At 43.8% G+C, this 18,661-nt stretch overlaps 3 protein-coding genes, 1 long non-coding RNA gene and 1 pseudogene across 4 annotated transcripts in view; 3 read left to right on the top strand and 2 right to left on the bottom strand.

Moving 5' to 3' along the window:
- The window catches only part of LOC127312187 (uncharacterized), a 34,419-nt gene that overhangs the window by 5,944 nt on the left and 9,814 nt on the right, over positions 1-18,661 (bottom strand). The window lies entirely within an intron of this gene.
- On the top strand, positions 37-4,010 carry LOC139833087 (uncharacterized). The gene is made up of 4 exons (XM_071823246.1): positions 37-301; positions 2,848-2,946; positions 3,037-3,338; positions 3,426-4,010. The coding sequence occupies exons 2-4, from the start codon at positions 2,856-2,858 to the stop codon at positions 4,008-4,010; spliced, it is 978 nt and encodes a 325-aa protein (XP_071679347.1). The 5' UTR covers positions 37-301; positions 2,848-2,855.
- Positions 1,541-2,666, top strand: LOC139833330 (uncharacterized). Its single transcript, XM_071823578.1, has 2 exons — positions 1,541-1,852; positions 1,945-2,666. The coding sequence occupies exons 1-2, from the start codon at positions 1,556-1,558 to the stop codon at positions 2,617-2,619; spliced, it is 972 nt and encodes a 323-aa protein (XP_071679679.1). The 5' UTR covers positions 1,541-1,555; the 3' UTR covers positions 2,620-2,666.
- LOC127312189 (uncharacterized) lies at positions 4,666-5,348 on the top strand. Its single transcript, XR_011748876.1, has 2 exons — positions 4,666-4,722; positions 5,106-5,348. It is a non-coding gene; the product is annotated as an uncharacterized lncRNA (long non-coding RNA).
- Positions 7,766-15,284, bottom strand: LOC127312186 (protein argonaute 1B-like; annotated as a pseudogene).

The following is an 18,661-nucleotide window of genomic DNA, read 5'->3' as shown; positions in this document are numbered from 1 at the left end:
TTTGTCTGAAACCACTCGGTTTGACCGGTTTTTAGAAACACGACTCTTGACCCGTGGAATCCATCCCGAGCGAGGCGTGCGACGCGTGCGTGCTCTCGCTCTCGCGACAGCGGCGGCGCCGGCGATTCAAGCGGAAGGGACGGCGGCGGCGACTCGACGGTGGGCGGCTGGAGGAGGAGAGCTCCTCGACGAAGCGGACGCCACCCTTCCTCGACACGGACGCCGCCACGGAGCCCGATCAAATCCCTAGCCGCAGGCTCAAGATCTGCCCTTCCCCGCCTCCGACGCCGGCCGGTAGAAGGTAAACCATCTCCTCCTCCTCCTCCCCTCCACCTCTTCCTGTATAAGGCCTCGTTCGGTTGCAGAGAACGCCGGCCGGTACGTAGAAGGTAATCCGATCAGTTCGTGTTGGTTGGTTTCGATCTGGCATGGATCTTGTCCAGGAACGTCCGTGTGCTGAACTTAATCTTCATGGTCTTCCTCTATATATCTGTTGTACCTGTATGCTTGCTGTGGTGCAAGGGGGTGAGGCGAGCACCAATGTTGTCACCCAGATTATTTCGATTTCATGGTTGTTTCTAGTGTTGATTGATTTTGGGTTTTACCAACTGGGATATTGCATGGCACGGTCATGATTTAAAATGCATATATATGCACAAACCGTAGTTAGCTCTATGTGATATTAAGTTAATAAAAGAATCTAATAAGAGTCTGAATATGTCACAAACCGTAGTTAGCTGGCTGAGATTTCTCGTTCAGTTCATTTTCAATAAAATGTTGATTGCAAAATGTTCAGTTTCAGCACGAGGCAACCATATATATTAATTGAACAGTGGAATTCCTCTAGAAGAAAAATCCCGATAGTTGTATTTCTGTTGTAAGCTTCCTTCCGTGTGGTAAATGATCTACTCAACTTAACTTATTTCATCCTGTTTTTATTTTACATGATGGTTATTGGCTGTAGTAATTTAAACCTGAAATTATTGGCTGCATACCAACTGTCCAGTGCATCCTTTTCAGCAAGTACCAATTATCCAGAGTACATATTAATCCTGCAGTTATACTTTGTGTGTTATTGGCTGTAGTAATTTAAACCTGAAACTACTGCAGAGTACCAACTGTCCAGTGCATCCTTTACATGATGGTTATTGGCTGTAGTAATTTAAACCTGAAACTACTGTAGAGTACCAACTGTCCAGTGCATCCTTTACATGATGGTTATTGGCAACCTGCTCTATATAGGATAGTATGTATAACATCAGTACTTATAAGTTTTTAATTAAAAGCAAATTCTGTTCATTAAATAACTAGTGTCCTTTTTATCTTTAGTTTTTGAATGGCTTTGAGAATTACGGATCGGATTAGGAAGAGAGGAGGAGGAAGAGGAGGAAGAGGAGGATGATGATGATATGATTCTATTTCTTTTACCAATGTCTTGCATCTATTTGGGTGAACCAAGGAAAAAAAGCCCCGCCATACATCGACGATAAGAGGCGAGGAGGTTGTAAGGGACTTCTTGGAAGGGCACGTACAAAATTGTCGGGTAGCATTTAGGATGGAGGCCCACATCTTCGGGGCTTTGGCTAGTTTCCTTCGACGCGAGAGATTGGTGCGTGATACCGGACTTAGCGTCGAAGAGAAACTTGCGGCCTTTCTGTGGATGTTGTCCCATAATTCCTCATACCAGGATCTCCAAGTACAGTTCAAGCATAGTAATGACACTTTCCATAACATCATGAATAACTTCTTCAACATCGTTCCTGCACTATTCAAACACTTTCTGAAGCCTCCCAATCCAGCTCAAGTACACCCAAAGATCCGGAACAACCCAAGATTCTTTCCTTATTTTCAGGTTTTTGCTAAACTACTTCAGTCTAAATCATATAACCATGGAAATATATTCTTTTTCACATAGCAAATGATACCTTGTTGGTGTTCTTTGAGAATTGTCTTGGAGCTATTGATGGGACTCATGTTCCCATGAACATTAATGGTGACATAGCCACACCATTTAGAAATAGGAAGGGAACACTCAGCCAGAACGTGATGGTGGTGTGTGACTTTGACCTGAACTTCACATTCATTTCTTGTGGTTGGGAGGGCTCTGCGGCCGATGCTAGGGTTCTTAGGTCAGCAATTCGCAAAGGGTTTAGAGTACCTGAGGGCAAGTTCTATCTTGTGGACGGTGGGTACGCAAATACTAAGTTCTTTCTTGCTCCGTATCGTGGTGTTCGATACCATTTGAAGGAGTTTGGCCGTGGTCACCGAGCACCACAAAACTACCAAGAACTGTTCAATCATCGCCATGCCGTGATACGGAATCATATTGAACGGGATTTGGGAATCTTAAAGAAGCGCTTCCCCATTCTCAAGGTTGGAACACATCACACAATACAAAACCAAGTCAAGCTACCGGCTGCTGCTGCAGTGTTGCATAACATCATCCGTATGCACAAGGGGGATGAGAGTTGGTTAGATAACCAAAGAGAACTCATACCTGCAGCAAACTATGTTGACCTACCTGATGGTGACCCCCCACAAAATCATCAAGTCAACCATGAAGGCGACAACCTTAGAGATACCATTGCGCAACAAATGTGGGCAGATTACCGACGTTAAGTAGTGATGTAATAAAGTAGTGACATCTGAACTTATTTGATGTAATAGGGTACAGACTTTAACTTCTTCATTTTGCATCTTGTTCAATGTAATAAAGTACCAGACTTGAACTTCTTTTGTTTTGCATCTTGTTTGATGTAATAAAGTACCAGACTTGTTTGATGTGAGATTTTTAAATTCTTATATGGTGAATAAATGTCTGGCTGCTTGTATCAATAATATTTGCAGGGGTCGCCATGTCTACCATGACGAATGTAAGACGATCTCCAAGGACGGGAACGCAAGGCAGTGGTGGGGTAACAAAAAAGAGGGGAACATCATCTAAAGGTGAGTGCATGTGTTCCTTTAATGTGATTGATGCTACTTGACTTTTTATAATGTGTAGCTTACTGTGAACTTGACTTTTTCCTCAAACAGCTAGGGCCTCTTGGAATGCAGACCTAGAGAAGGCTCTTGTGGATTTGCTCCATGAGCACAATACTCCACAATATCGTGGGCAGAATGGATGGTCCACCGATGTTTGGAACAGGATTACCAAGAAATTCCATGATAACCATCCATACAAGAATTACACAAAGGGTCAGATCCAAGACAAGGAGAAGGAGTTGAAGAGAGAGTACAAGATGCTCAAGGAGGCTAGACAGCAGAGTGGGGTTTCGTGGAATGAGAAACGGTGTATGATTGAAGCTGATCCAGAGTTGTGGGACAACCTCATCATTGTAAGATAGTTTGTATTGCTCCTTTCATGCTTATATTCATTCCTTTTAACAATATGCATCACTCATGTGTTCCTTTATATTGTGTAGTCATTTCCTAAGATCGGGAAGTTCCGTAGCAACAAGGCTTTTCCCCTCTTTGATGCCTTGGGAGAGCTATATGATGGACATCTTGCCGAGGGAAACTACAACTTCACTTCCACTGAACCAACACAGCACACACAAGTGGAGGTCAATCCAGGAGTCGGTTACGTAGAGGCGACACATTCCCATCATGATAATGCAGAGACCTTGGTGGATGATACACAAGGAGGGATGCAAGAGGCTAGTATGATGGAGAACTTTGTTGGGAACGGGGAGGCTCAGCCCACGGTGCCTGCTGCACCATCAACAAGTACTGAAAATGAACCCAAGAAGCGCCGGTCAAATGGAGATATTGCTGCTATGATGGAGAAGTACATTGAGATCAAGATGAAGCAGGTCGAGAGCAAGCAAATCGCGAACATGGATGAGTACTCAATCAAGAATTGCGTGGCTCGGCTAAACACAATGGGATTGTCACGAGAGGATAAGGTCAAAGCCCTAAAAGTCTTTACGGATGCTGACAATCGCGAGCTCTTCCTTTGCGTTGATATGGATACAGCTCTGATGTGGCTGCAAGGCGAAATGGCTTAGGAAAGGTAAACTCATGCTTCACTTTTGGTATTTCTCGACTATATAAACTTGGATAAATTACAGTAAACCAACCAAAATCACATATTCACATGATTATGATGGTGGCCATTTATTTATTTGAATACCCTGTCATGTCTTAAGGCAGGTGGCTAATATTACCCCACGATTAACATGCCAAAATGTTTCATACTTTATTATTATTGGCTCATATACGTGAAACACATTTACTGATGCTCAGGTTCTGGAATTCCAATAATATGGGTGTAATTTATTTTCCTAGCTTCAAAGATGTAGCAGAGAAAACTTTTCATATCAGAACTTTTTTGTTCTGATTTGATATTAGACAAGTATGATATGAAGGTGAGGTTTAGCTTGTGCTAGGTTTTTGTCCAGGTTCAGGAAGAGAGAAAGCTGCTTAGCTTTTCAGTCGTTGTCTCGCTTTACAGATTAGCTATTGCACCGAGCACATATATTTGCAGCCAATGATCTTATACGATGTTAGCTTCAGTTCATCTCCTTTCGTTTCATACTTCTTATTTTTGTTACTACTCTGTGTAAGAATAAACAAATCCTAATCGATTTAGCGTGTTTCATTCATCACTTTACAGATTTTCTGCTAACAGATTCTTTATGTTTCATAAAATGGGCAATTGGCAGGGTTCAATTCAGTTCCTAAGAGGAGATGCAGATCAAGTAGATTATGCACTGTGAGGTTTGCTTCTTTGCTAACTGCATATGTGTTGTTGTAAGATATAGCTGTATGTGTGAGCATTTCTAGATTTGAGAAATTCTCATGTAGATTTCTAGATTTAAGGAATTCTCGTGTAGATTATAAGTTTGCATGAAGTACTGAACTCGCTATTAAGAAGTACCAGTTGCGCAATGTTCACCTGATGTACTACAGTCTTCCTGCCATTCATTGATGTAGTACAGGCTTCTTGCCATTCATTCATGTAGTACTGGCTTATATTTTGTGTCTCGAGTTTATATGGAGTTGACTGATTCATTCATGCGTGCTTGCATTTTGTGATCTTTGATCCATTTTGATATTTTTTTATCTGAGCCTTTTGCTTACATTTTCTCTGTAAATTATAGATACATAATAGAGGGAAAAGAAATAGAGTTTTTTCATGAAGAAGCTCCAGAAGAACTGAAGAAGATGGGCAAGGGTGCTGTGTATTGGATCAGTTTCTGTGCTTTACTGCGGAAAAGCAAAATATTTATTTGTATTAATTTGCTGAATTTTGTTGTTTTCCCCTTAAAAATCGGATGGATCTTCTAGGATATTTTTATTATCAACTATATTTAAGTACAACTGTGTTGCTTGCTTGCTGTTTCTGGCGAACTGTGCAACCATATTTAAGTACAACTGTTGCTGACGATCAACCGAATGTTTCTGCCTGCCATGCCTCTGCTGATGTTTCTGCTTGTTACTGTTTCTGCATGCCTGCTGCTGTTTCTGCATGTCCAGTCTGCTGCTGCTTGTGGGGTGCGGGGGATTAACCGAACGAACATGTAAAGCAGGGATATGGGAAAAGAGTTTAGCGGGGATTGGGGTGGTGGTGGGGGTTCACCCGATTACTCCCCGGGTTAGATCCACGTGGGATTTGAGCCACTCATAACCGAACGAGGCCTGGAGTCTCAAGCAGAGCGTTTGGTCGCGAACAGGTGGGCCCGCAGCCACACTGAGGCCTTGTTTACCTCTCTTGGTATTTTTCTTTCCAATGGGTATGGAGATGGGAGGGGATTTGGTGTTCACCTAATCCCCTCAAATACCCTTTCAAAAAATACACTACTATGATGGAGAGTTTTTGATTTAGGCAAAAAATATGGGGATGGGAGGGGATATCTCAGGATTATGTCGTTCAAAACCGGAGAAGTAAACGGACTAGTGGGGATTTTCCGGGATACGAAATAATCCCCTCCCATCTCCATAAGTACCTTAGAAGTAAACAAGGCCTGACCGGTATCGGGTTGTGCCGGTGACCAATGTCGAAGATTCTTCAAAACAAATTAGACCACTGTAATGTAAGGTTGTGAGAGCATCTCCAATGGCAGCACCGAAAACTCTTCTACGTTCTAACAGATCTTTCATTGACAAAAGTTACCTGAGGCGTGACAAAATAAAGTACTCTACCCTGCTATTCACAACAGATCCATCTTGTTTGCAAAAGTTACCCGGACACTTGATTTGATAGAACTAGATTTACTAGGAGAATATTATTTACAAGGGATTTTTACATAGGTTTGGAAACAAGGCTGAGCAAAAGAGCAGGCACTTGTACCCGCAAAAAAAAAAAGAGCAGGCACTTGATCTGAAAACCGCACATATAGCGCATCTTGTTCTTGCTACATTCACAGTTGGTAATCAAAGTCAGAGAAAGGCATCACTCAGCATCTTTTTCCAGAGCCCCATCTTCTGCCTTCAGCTCGGTTTCTCGCTTCACAGTCACCATCTTCTCCTGAAAATCAACGGGCAACAAATCCTGATTGGATCGACACACTAGGCAGAGCGTATGTACAGTTTTTCAGGAAAAAAGAAAGTACTACGGAGTACATGTTTTCGCTCATCGGTTTATCGTAATGTCATGCAATCACGCATGACCTACCTCCGTAAGCTGTGAGCTGCACCCAGAGTCAGAAGAAGAGCCCTCTTCCACCAGCGAAGGACTGTCATCTCCTACTGTCATCTGACTTGAGCCAATGTGCTGCAGCAGCATCAACTGATCATCATTCAGGACCCACTTCACGACGCAGCCCAAGCTCCGGTGGTTGATGGCAACTTCAAAGGCGTGGGTCGAGCTGATAAGATCCGAGATCGCATCTGGAAGGATACGCCTGTTCTCATCGGTGATCTCATCGACGAGGTCCTCTGCCGCGACCCTGATCAGTCCCTCCGCATCCTCGTCAAAGATCATCAGGTTCATTGTGCCGGTGGCATCTTCCACCACCGCATCCAGCTTGTACCTTGTGTGTCGAAAACAGCAGCATGTAAAACTAGTTAGCATCTGATCGATGTCTAAACAATGAGGCAGTGGCAATACGAGTCTTAAAGGTTCTTACAACCAAACCGGCCTCTTCCTCTTCTTGTTAACTGAAGCACATTGGCTGCACCAGACCTCGCTTCCGTTCTGGCTGATCCACCGTTTGCAGTCGAAGCATCCACGATAGCACCAGCCATTGGTGCAGTCTATCTTCACCAGGGAAACTTTGCACAAAAACCTAGCATTCTCCTGCAACAGAGCCCAAAAACAAAATTAGACTGACAAATGAGCAGAACCCGTCCTTAAGGTTTGTGTGCGACCGATGAGAGAACCATAGGAGCACCGGCTTACCGGTAGCGCGAACGGGTCGAAGCTTTCCAGCTGTTTGATTGTTCTCCAGCTACTCCGTAGCTCCTGAGTTCGCTTCGAGATACTTCGAGACTCCTCGGCTGGAGCTGCAGGGCTTTCTTGCTGAGACTGGTGCACTATGGGGAATTTTGGGTGTTGCAAACTGCACACAAACAAATAAGTCATAGTTATCCTACGACTAAGGTGGATTATCAATAATCAATTTAAAGGATGAACCGTAGAGGCCACTCACTTCACGCGGAATCCTTGTACTTCTGGTATTTCCAAATCTAGGAAGTACTTTGAAGATGATAAAGAGCAAACGGGTGTGCGGTGCTTGGTAAGCACCGACCTGGTCAGTGTATAGAATTCGCCGGCGGATACCGCGCGCCCACGCGGGCGTGGTATGGGGCGGCCTGGTCGGCCCAGTTAGTGTCATTTTCTGTTTTCTGTTTTATTTTTGTTTTTTGTTTCTGTTTTTTCTTTTCTATTTCTTTTTTTCTTTTTTCGTTCTTAAGATTTAATTTTAAATTTAAATATATTTTAAATGCAAAATGTTCTATGTCAAATATTCGAAAAAAATCAAATTCGAAAATCGCTCAATTATGAATTTTAACAAATTCGAAAATTGTTCAAGTATAAAGATTGTTGAAATGCAAAAATTGTTCAAGTATAAAAATTGTTCAAATACGAAAATTGTTTAAATTCAATATTTTCTCAAATTCGAAATTGTTCAAATACAAAAATTGTGTTTAAATTTGAAAGTTATTCAAATTTTAAAAATGTTCAAATTCTGAAATTGTTCGTATATAAAAAATAATAAATTTTTAAAAATATATTTTTTAAAGAAAAGAAACAACAAAAAAGAAAAAACACTGCACATTTTTTGAATCATTTGCGCCGGACGCCCAGGATCGAGAGTCGCAACTGCCGATCGATTTAGGGGGATATTCAAAAGCGAGGCGTATCGGGCTCCACGCTATTTAACCTCCCCCTCCGGCTAACTCACCCATCACCACCACACCATCTACGCCGCAGCAGCACGAGCATATCCATCCTCCCGTGCTCCATTCCCTTTTCCTTCCACCTGAGAGAGATGGCGACAGAGGTGTCTACCCCGAGGTCGAGGCTCCTGAGGTGGAGTCGCCGGGATCCGACTCCTCTGAGGTTGTGGATATGAAGGCCGTCAAGCCGGCCAAGAAGCACCCGCGGTACGCCAAGGTATGAAGGCGATTCATTCCCTCGTACGTGGTGCTCCCATCAGTTTGCCTTTCGGCTGTCTATCGTGTTGGATCCGAAATTGTAACTTGTTGTTGATTTGCATATGATCACGGAGGCAATCGCTTATAGATGTCTCAAGGAAAGTAAACGCGTCTCGAGCTTTGTGGCGATCCGCAATTACCTCGAGGACAAGTACAAGTACGAAGACGGCTATAAGCTGTCTCGCAAATTCCCGGCGCTGCTCATTGAAAGGCTCAATCAGCTCACCGACGACGGCAAGCTGATTGAAGGCTCAATCAGCTCACCGAAGGCTCAATCAACTCACCGAATGCTCAATCAGCTCACCGACGACGGCAAGCTGATTAAGCCTTTCACTGAGCAGCGTCGGTAATTTGCGAGACAGCTTATAGCCATCTTCATATTTGTACTTATCCTCGAGGTAATTGCGAATCGACACAAAGCTCGAGACGTGTTTCCTCTCCTTGAGACATCTATAAGCGATTATCTCCGTGATCATCTGCAAATGAACAGCAAGTTACAATTTCGGATCCAGCATGACAGACAACCGAAAGGCAGACTGATGGGAGCACCACGTGCGAGGGAATGAATCGCCTTCATACCTTGGCGTAGCGCGGGTGTTTCTTGGCCGGCTTAACGGCCTTCATATCCACAACCTCAGAGGAGCCGGATCCCGGCGACTCCACCTCGGGAGCCTCGACCTCGGGGATAGACACCTCTGTCACCATCTCTCTCAGGTGGAAGGAAAAGGGAATGAAGCACGCGAGAATGGATATGCTCGTGCTGCTGCGGCGTAGGTGGTGTGGTGGTGATGGGTGAGTTAGCCGGAGGGGGAGGTTAAATAGTGCGGAGCCCGATACGCCTCGCTTTTGAATATCCCCCTAAACCCTAAACCGATCAGGAGTTGCGACTATCCATCCTGGGCGTCCGGCGCAAATTGTTTCGCTCGGGGAGCTAGCAACCTGCGGGCACGGGGTGTGCGGCATCCTACTGCTGCCGACCTAGTCGGTGGCGAGGAGCCCCTCGCACCAGGGCCTGCATGTGTACTGCAAGTGCAATGATGTTCGAACTGCCTGGTTTGATTTTTTTTTTACTTCCTCCCTAAAAAAAACAGCAACTGCCTTCCATATTTGGTTGGAACTAGTTAGCATGCACGTGCAACACACGAGTCTGCAACAATGTTTTTAATATATGTTTAGCGACAGAATTATTTGACAACATCACATAAAATTGCAATTGTTACAAATAATTAACGATTGTTATATGGACCAGTCTAAGAAGTATAAACCAGCCATTCTCTGAGAATGTAGAGAATAGTATTTTGGAACATGGGAATGGGAGTATATGCTCACTTTATTTTGAAATGCATGTTACTTATATTTAAAAATATCAAGAAAATGAAAAGAAAAACTCGCATGTGCTACAAACTCATAAAGTTGTTTCATGAAAATCGGCTTGTCATGTGGTGGATGAAAAAAATAAAATTCAATGCTAAAAATAAGGCTTTTCAGTAAATTTTCTCTTTTTTTACATAGACCACACAAATATTGGTCCCTCGTGAAGCCTGACGAATGCACGTAGATTGTGAAGATGTGCATGTAGAACTTTATGTCAAAATTTTCAATATTTTTAAATATAATTTTTTAGTAGAGGCCATATGCACCCGTGAGCCGAATTCAATTCCCGCCATTGTTCGACATGCTCAAGTCTCAAACACTGACATGCTCTTGTTAGATCGACAAGATAAACAATTAAAGAACACATCATACGACTTAGTTCAAAATTTAATTAATAAGAAGAAAACAAAGGAACTTACGGTTTGGGTAGATATAACTCACCGCAAAGCTTACTCAGTATTTCTGATGATAACCATTTCAAGATTCAAATATGTTGTGTGCGCATGTGTATAATTGAAAAACATTGCACAAACTTTATACTGAAAGATAAAAAATAAATGTTGAAGTTGTAACAAATATGTTTATAGGTTAAGTTGGAGTCAAATTGTGTGGGTAGGTTACGTGCTAGAGTTGAACTCTGTAAAGGCACCTGGGTAGTCAAAATAGACTAGACGAAAGCTAGGTTAGAAACAAGATTAATTTTCGGGGATGGTCTGGTGCGCCCGTGACAGGGGCGCTGGACCAGCGTGCCATTTATAGATCTGGCGTATTTCTATACCTTGACAGGCTTGTCATCAGCGGTACTATGATAGTATCTAGGGAAGAGCACCTGTAAAGCATGCCCTGCAGATGTAGGCGTTTATCCCTGAACTGCATTGCCTAACAACATGTCCCGTCTACCTTTTGCAATAATCTCTTATTATGCTAGCAAGTGGTATCAAAGCTACGGTTACAAATTGGCTTCATGTTGGAATGATCTAGAGGTGACGGTGGTTCTGGCGGGTTGCGGGCTTCTATCAGAGTGGAGGCCGTAGCGAGCAAGGTTCCTTACACTCAGCGTGAGGGCCGAGCGAAGCGGAGGCCTGTTATTTTCCGAGAGGGGCATTTTTTGGTCATAGCTATAACCACTAAATCATCCAATGTATCGGAAAATCCTTCATTTTAAATTAACTGCTTAATGATTTCTATAATGGTAATTTAGATATTCAATATTTTAACTATAAGATTCCTGGACAAGGCATCCACAAGTACAGTATTCCTTCCACCCACCTTAAAAGTAGGTAACTTATAACAATCGAGGTCTATACTAAAGATGGAATTGATGAAGCTCGGTGAAATACCTTAACATTTATTTTAAGAGCAACATTTGCAAGATACTGCTTGCTCATCTTAAAAACATGTTTCGTCAGGCAACATTGAGATACCAATCCAAGATCAGTCTCGCAAATACTTTTGAGATCCCCTGGGATGAAAAATAATGATAAGCAAAAGTATCCTCTGGACAATCTTCAAATGTTCTTTGGAAGAGATCATACCATAAAGAGAACCATTATTGTCTGGCAGTACAATTAGCAGGTCAAGTTCTCTGCCCTGAGGTCTAAGTATGTTCATGGCATCTTGATAACGAGCCTTTAGTGCTCTTTCTACATCTTCAGGTCTCGCATTAAGTGGGGGCAGCACAGGTTCAGGTGCAAAATCCTAAGACAGTGAAAATATGAAAACCAGAGTACAATACAATATAACCAAAGTGATGCAGCTATATTATGAGAAACTAGTTGGATGACTGAACCATACCATTCCAGATACTTGGCACATTAAAGCAAGCTCATGACAGAAATTCCTGGCAGCATTATCTTGCACATTCCGAGAGAAGTTAATACATGCCCAGTTGTGGACTCTACCACCCCACCATTCACCATTTTCTACACACCAAAATGAACACACATGAGAACTATGTAAAACACAACATCACAAAAGGTTGAAAAGAGAGCAAAACTAAGGGCCACAACAAGTAGAAAACAGATGCACTTCCGGCTTGAAGAAATGCTAATGGCAGAGGGACATCAAAACAAATAATATAGCTTTGAGTTCAATCATGCAGACTCTCTTAAAAATGTTCCCATATGAAACTAGACAGTCCTCTGGAAATGTGATAGATGGAATGAGCATAATAACATCATGATACATAGCAGCAACAAAACTTCCAAGGATGTATTTAACAAAGTTGCACAGTGCAAAGAAACAGAGAATCTTGCTAGTTGCTACTGTATTGCTAATGCAATGAACAGAAAACAGCATAGCATATATTCACCTCCGGTGATAACTGTTTCCTAGTTGACTGGTTAGTTTAACTTTTTTCTAGTTTTTCGTAAAACAGTATTTTCATATTAATCATACTAGTACAATTCTCTACTTCAGCTTCATGTATGGAAATAGGCAGCTGAATGCTTTCACAGGACGAATGGAAATATTTTGTATTCCCAGGACATTTTAACAAGGTGTACCTTATTCATCATATTCCATTGGCCGACCCTGGGTAAGACATCCTTCTCTCTGCCACTATCATGGTACTTAAGCTAATGCAAAAAAAAAAAATGTAGTCAGTTGCTATGCAGAACATATGCACAATATGGGAAATCAGCTGTTGTGTAATCGCAACTGAAAAGACGTACCCTTGGAGGAGGCAGAACACGAGCATCAACCGATGCAAGTCGCTCATCAATTTTTATGCCGAACTCCTGTGCATAAGGATCTTCATAGTATGCATTGTGATGCACCGTCTGGTAAAATAGGAAAGAAAAAGATTAAAAAGTTCCTGCTTAAATGTATAAAGCTGGTGCAGACAGATAACAGCGCATTGCTGATAGGGTGTAATAATCGATACAAACAAGATAGTAAGTCTCCCCTGAATTATGGTTTTGAACTTAACAAAAACCTCATCAAGCAGCTAACAACATGTTTATGCAGGAATTCCAAAAGATCATTAACATTATAGATGCTCTAATTGCAATAGGGCAAATTAAATACATCAAAGTGGAATAACTTTGTCAACATAGAAGACCAAAGAAAGCACAAAATAGGAAGAAAATCACATGCAGGTGCAGTATGTCAGTAGGCAATTTCGCAACAACACAGCTATAACAACTTGCGCCAGAATTATATAATGAACATTTACCTGCAAGATGTCCTTCTCACGCTCTTGAGGGCGCTGGCAAGTCACTTTCAGGAGAGCAGTTATCTGTTTCTCATTCAGTCTTTTGGAGTAACGTTGACCTTCAACAATCTTACAGACCTGATATTTCAAAGTGATAAACTAATTGAACAACTCGTGGAAAGATGCTGAAGCTGGATATAGCATCCAGGATACACATGTACAGGTAAATATACAATGTTTAAAACAGATACAAGCAAGATTGTTTAAGATAGTAACCTCCATAGGAAGATAATTCGGCCTTTGCTGATTGCCCACTTGCAAGCAAGGTAGAGTTGTGTGCTGAATATTAAAACCATATGTCTCCAGGAAGTATTGCACCACAGTCTTTACAGTACCACGATCGTCAACAGGGAATCTACGCCAGAAAACAAACAAGAAATCAATCGCCCACGAATCTGCAAGAGCATAAACTGTGTGTAAAGCAAGGGAAAGAAGTACATACGATAGCTCTCGTGTTGTTTGTGAAGTAAGTCCAGATATACGGTATTTCCTACGCATGTTTCCTCGATGTGTAACCTCAACCTTTATACCTCGTAGGGCTTTCTTGATCTGCAGAAGGGGAAATAGTTATGGTAACTCAGCCTAAAACCAGTCTCTGAACAACAGCAAGACCTGTAATGAATCAAACCTTCACACGATCTGAATCAGATAGGGGTCTAACTGAGATATCTCTGCAAAGAAGCTGAGCAACAAACTCAATCACAGGGAGAGGCTCGATAAATGCAGTCGAAGACATATCTGCAAAAATAAACAGCGTATAAATCATTATGTCAGCAAGACCGATGGACAATCCATGACCTCCACTAAGATGCTCTGTAAAGTGGAATATTATGTATTATTACTACAGATCATTCAGGCCACCAACCACCCACATTCATCAGAACTAACAAGACAACAAATGAATGATGATGCATGATACACAAAGAAAAACAATAGAGGGGTGGCATCTAACCAATATTCAGTGAAAGCCCCATCTGCGTAGGTCTTATACTTTGGTAAAATCCTCGCCAACTTTCCAAACCATCACCAAGTTTCTGACATCTCCCTAAGTTGGGAGAATAAAATGATCGGCCAACTGGAGAGTACCTAGAGAAGAAAACCATATAAATTATAACACATGCCACAGGTAAAACAATAAAACAAGGCATGGTTAGGAGGCCTAAGAGATACCTGGCAGTAGGCAATTCACGTAGCACAATGTCAAGCACCTGAAGAGCTTCTTGAGGTGCATCTGGTTGCCGCCTGGCTAGAAACATAGCCAATGGTGGAGATCAGCACGAGCAGCAAATTTGATCACCACCCTGAATTGTCTCTCACGCCTTAAAACAAAAGGTGGAGATCAGCACAGAACTATTAACACATTAAGTAGAAATATAATAGTAGCAGTATACCTTGGCGCAACTTGTCCACTACCATGGCTTTCTTCTTCGTCTTGCAAAGTTATTTCAAATGTCCTTGAAGGGAAAGGCAATGGTCCAGCCGTATAAAGGCTCTTCCTTCCATCATAGGCAGGTAGACGTCCATCCAACTGAGAAATACCTATAAAGCTTAACAAGTTCTGCCATAACAGCACGATTGACACCACGTGATGTAACCTCTGGTGTTATGGACACCTGATGAAACAAGATCAATGATCAGAAAAGACAAAATAAGAACTGCAGCAAGGAAATAAAACAGCATGTCAATGGGCATACATCGTATTGGTGAAGGTCTTTATCAGGTAGCTCGGCAAAGAAATGGTTTGCCTTCACAACGCACCTATCCCCAGAGGTACCCTTTCCAGGGCGCAATGGGAATCTAACTGACTTGCTTGATGCTGGCGCCATTTGACTGGTTTGGCTGGTCGAACTTTGATGCACTATGGCAAGTTTCAGGAATTGTTGCTGGACTTGTCCACTGCTCACCTCTGCCACATGCTGAGAGGATGAGCCAGCTCCCGATGCGGATGGTGAAACCATCGGGGCTTGATGTTGGACATATGGGGCTTGGTGCAGCTCGGGAACTGTTCTTGGTGGACCTGTAGGGGCACTGCGTCCAACACTACCTCCCCTATGCCCGCCATGGTATGGCTGTGGGGCTCCACCACCTCTGGGTCGTGGACCACCGCGTCCCTGATAGTCACGCGGTTGATATTCAGGTGGACCACCACCTGGATGACCAGGTCCCTGATAATCACGCGGTTGATATTCAGGTGGACCACCACCTGCATGTCCACGCCCCTGAAAGTCATGCTGTTGATATTCAGGTGGGCCACCACCTGGATGGTGTGGAGCTGGCCCTCCATGGCCCTGGTAATGTCCACCGCGGCCCTGGTGTTGCGCACCACCACGGCCACCTGTTGAGGTGCAAAACCACGCCCTCCACCATGCTGTTGAGGTCCCCTGTCAGCTCGCTGTGAGGATCCCTGCCCAGAAGCTCCCGAAGGCTCCCCAGAACTCTCTCAGGGCTGCCAGGACCAGTTCTTTTCTTCCTAACCATGATGCTTGCTGCCAAGACAAGAATATACACTATCAAGACACATAGCAATTATAACTTTCTTGCAGAAAAAGAGAATATCAGAATCAAGAATAAACATGACAAGAAAAATAAATGGGTGCATTTTCTCAATATAGGATTCAAAAGGCAGTGCATATACAGCATTACATAATCTAAACATCGACAATATCTGCAATTTGCCCATGTTCTAAATCTTCTAATATATACTTATACCTCGTACAAGAACAGCTTATCAAACAAGACACAATATAATCAACTGAAATTTTATGACGAAATAAGAAAATGGATGCAGGGCGATGCACAAGAGGATGTGTAACATATTACAACCATCTGCAAAGATGACAGTAACAACTTTCTGAAAAATGACAGCAATGGTTGCAGATGATAAGGAAAATTATTTGATATAATGTAATAGATATAGAAGATAAGCTTTTAACAAATTGCAAATGCCCAGTGTCAACTGATTAGATTATTCCAATGTAGGGTTAAGCGAGCACAAAAACCCAAACACACGAGTATCAGGAAACAGAATATGCTATATCCACAAAAATGAAAAGGAGTAAGTTGGCAAAACATAGTAAAGAATCTACCCATCACTCCATCAGTGTAAAAAAATCAGACAGTAAATTAGCAATCACAATATAAACGGATTTAAAATGTGATCCTTTGCGGTGAAGGACTGAAAGGTAGGATGATATCCTTGCTGTAGCTGGCTAACACAGAAGCTATGCAGATATGGTCTTTTTTGCTATGATAATTATTGTAGGCTGCTGGTTGATGAAGAGGAAGGCCCTGACAACTGTATGCAATGGACCAGGTTTCCCTGTCCCCAGCCTTCTGTTGTATTGCATATTTACATACTTCCTCCATCCTAAAATAAGCTGCTCAAGTTTGTCTAGATACCGTTGTATCTAGATACATTTTTAGTGTATAGATACATCCGCAGCTAGACAAAGTTGGGCAGCTTTTTTTGAGACGGAAGGAGTACTAGTATTAGAATATTAGTGAATATATATTGTGGTATTTTATGGTCGACTCTAGTCTCCATGAGTCATGAATAGTCTATGAGTCGCTACCCATGATTGACTCATCGACGCGTAATCCTTGGCATAACCAGTGAAGTAAGACACTGCGCATACAGAAAACTATGAAAACATATGCAAGAGAAGAACATCCAAGTAAACGCTGCCTCGTTGTTTCCCTATTTTGTTTAGAGTGACTGGATGGAAGATCCAGTAGGCCAGTACTTGTTTTACCACTAAAACGAGGGCAGAACTCAAGCAGTGATGGTCCATGATAAGCAAAATGTATTACCATAGCATTCAAGCCTTTTGGTAAAAAAACAAAAAAACAAATCAAAAATATTAAGAACCATTTTCCCTTGTTTACTGACACGTTGTTTCACCCATCTGCAACTGATGTCCTCGAACAAATAGACACGTTCAATCGTGGCCGCTTAAGCAGGCGCTTAACTAGGGGAAATAGCAGGGATTAATCCTAGCGTATCCCGAAACAGTCCAAAGCTGCAACGCAGGTCCACACGGTGTGAGGCGCTTGTTACTTGAACTGAATCATTCCGATTATTATGCCATAGGCTAAATCCTAACGAAGCGTCCGGCTCATTGTTGTGCATCGATGCCCTGTACGAAGCTTGGGCGTTAAGGTTTGGAGCAGTAGATGGAGCAGACGTAACAGTCGTGGCGGAAAAATAGATTGGAACCGTGAGAGAAGAATGCGGTGCTGCTGGCGTTACGCAGCTAGCGGAAACGGAGGAGGACGATCGCGCGAGCACGAGCACGAGCACCAGTAAAAGCGAAAAAATGGGCAGAGGACGATGAGCGCTGATACGAAATAGATCCGCCGGAACACGGCGCCGAACCCCCGCCGGCACGCGCACCGATATTCGCGCGCAGACGGAGCAGGGGACGGCGCAGGGGAAGTAGAGGCGCGCGATGGGTAGAGGAGCAGATGTGGAGGGCGGGGTGAGTACCTGGGTCACGCCCGGTGAACTGCAGCGGCGGCGGCGGCGAAACCCTAGGCGTCGGTAGTGCTGCCGCTGGTGCTGTCGCCTCCACCACGAACACAACCCCCTCGCACGGCTTTTTTGAGGAGAGGACGATGAGGGGGCGCCTCGCACGCGGGGATTAGTGGGGTTCTAAACCGACATCGAGATAAGATAAGTACTCCTACGTATAATAATAATAATAAAAAAAAAGAACCGGGCGGGGCGGAGGCGTCAGGTGGGTGGATAATTTTGCTCTGCTGCCTCCCAGCAGGACCCGCAGACGTTTCGGCTTTGGCCAGCGCTGAGCGTCCCCGGGGGATCAAATTCCCGATCCCCCGGTGCTCAACCGTCCGATGGCATCAGATACGAAAAACGCTCAGCGTTGCTTTCCCCTCCCCACGTGGGTGGACCCAGTTCAGGTCACTTTTCCCTTATCTCTCCCCAGTGCAGTCACTTTCTTCTCCACCGGAATAATCCCCAAGCGCCCGCTAAAATATGCCGGCGTAGCTCCGGCGAACTTGCCCTCGCAGCAGCGCCGCCTCCCCCTAGTGGCACCGATGACCAACCCTTGCAGCAGCGTTGCTCGCCCTCGGGCTCAACCCTTGCAGCAGCCGGTGGCTAGTGGTCGTAGCAGCGGCGGCAGCCCCGTGTAGCACCAACAGTCGACCATCGCAGGATCGACGCTTACCACTGGCAGCCGCCAGCTTTGCAGCACCGGAACTCGGCGTTTGCTATCTGCCGGTCTCTTGTAGCAGCGCTGCCGGACAATTGTCCGCCGGAGGAAAGTAGCAGCGTCGCCGAGCAATTGTAGCAGGGCCGCCGGACAATTGTAGCAGCGCCGCCGGAGGAAAGTAGCAGCGTCGCCGGGCAATTGTAGCAGCGCCGCTGGGCGCTTGTAGCAGCGCCGCCGGAGGATAGTAGCAGCCGCCGCTGGGCGCTTGTAGCAGCGCCGCCGGATCAAAGTAGCA

The sequence above is a fragment of the Lolium perenne genome, chromosome 7 (assembly GCF_019359855.2).
Source record: "Lolium perenne isolate Kyuss_39 chromosome 7, Kyuss_2.0, whole genome shotgun sequence".
NCBI lineage: Eukaryota > Viridiplantae > Streptophyta > Magnoliopsida > Poales > Poaceae > Lolium > Lolium perenne.
The sequence above is the reverse complement of the archived record's forward strand: the minus strand, read 5'-3'. Positions and strand labels throughout refer to the sequence as shown.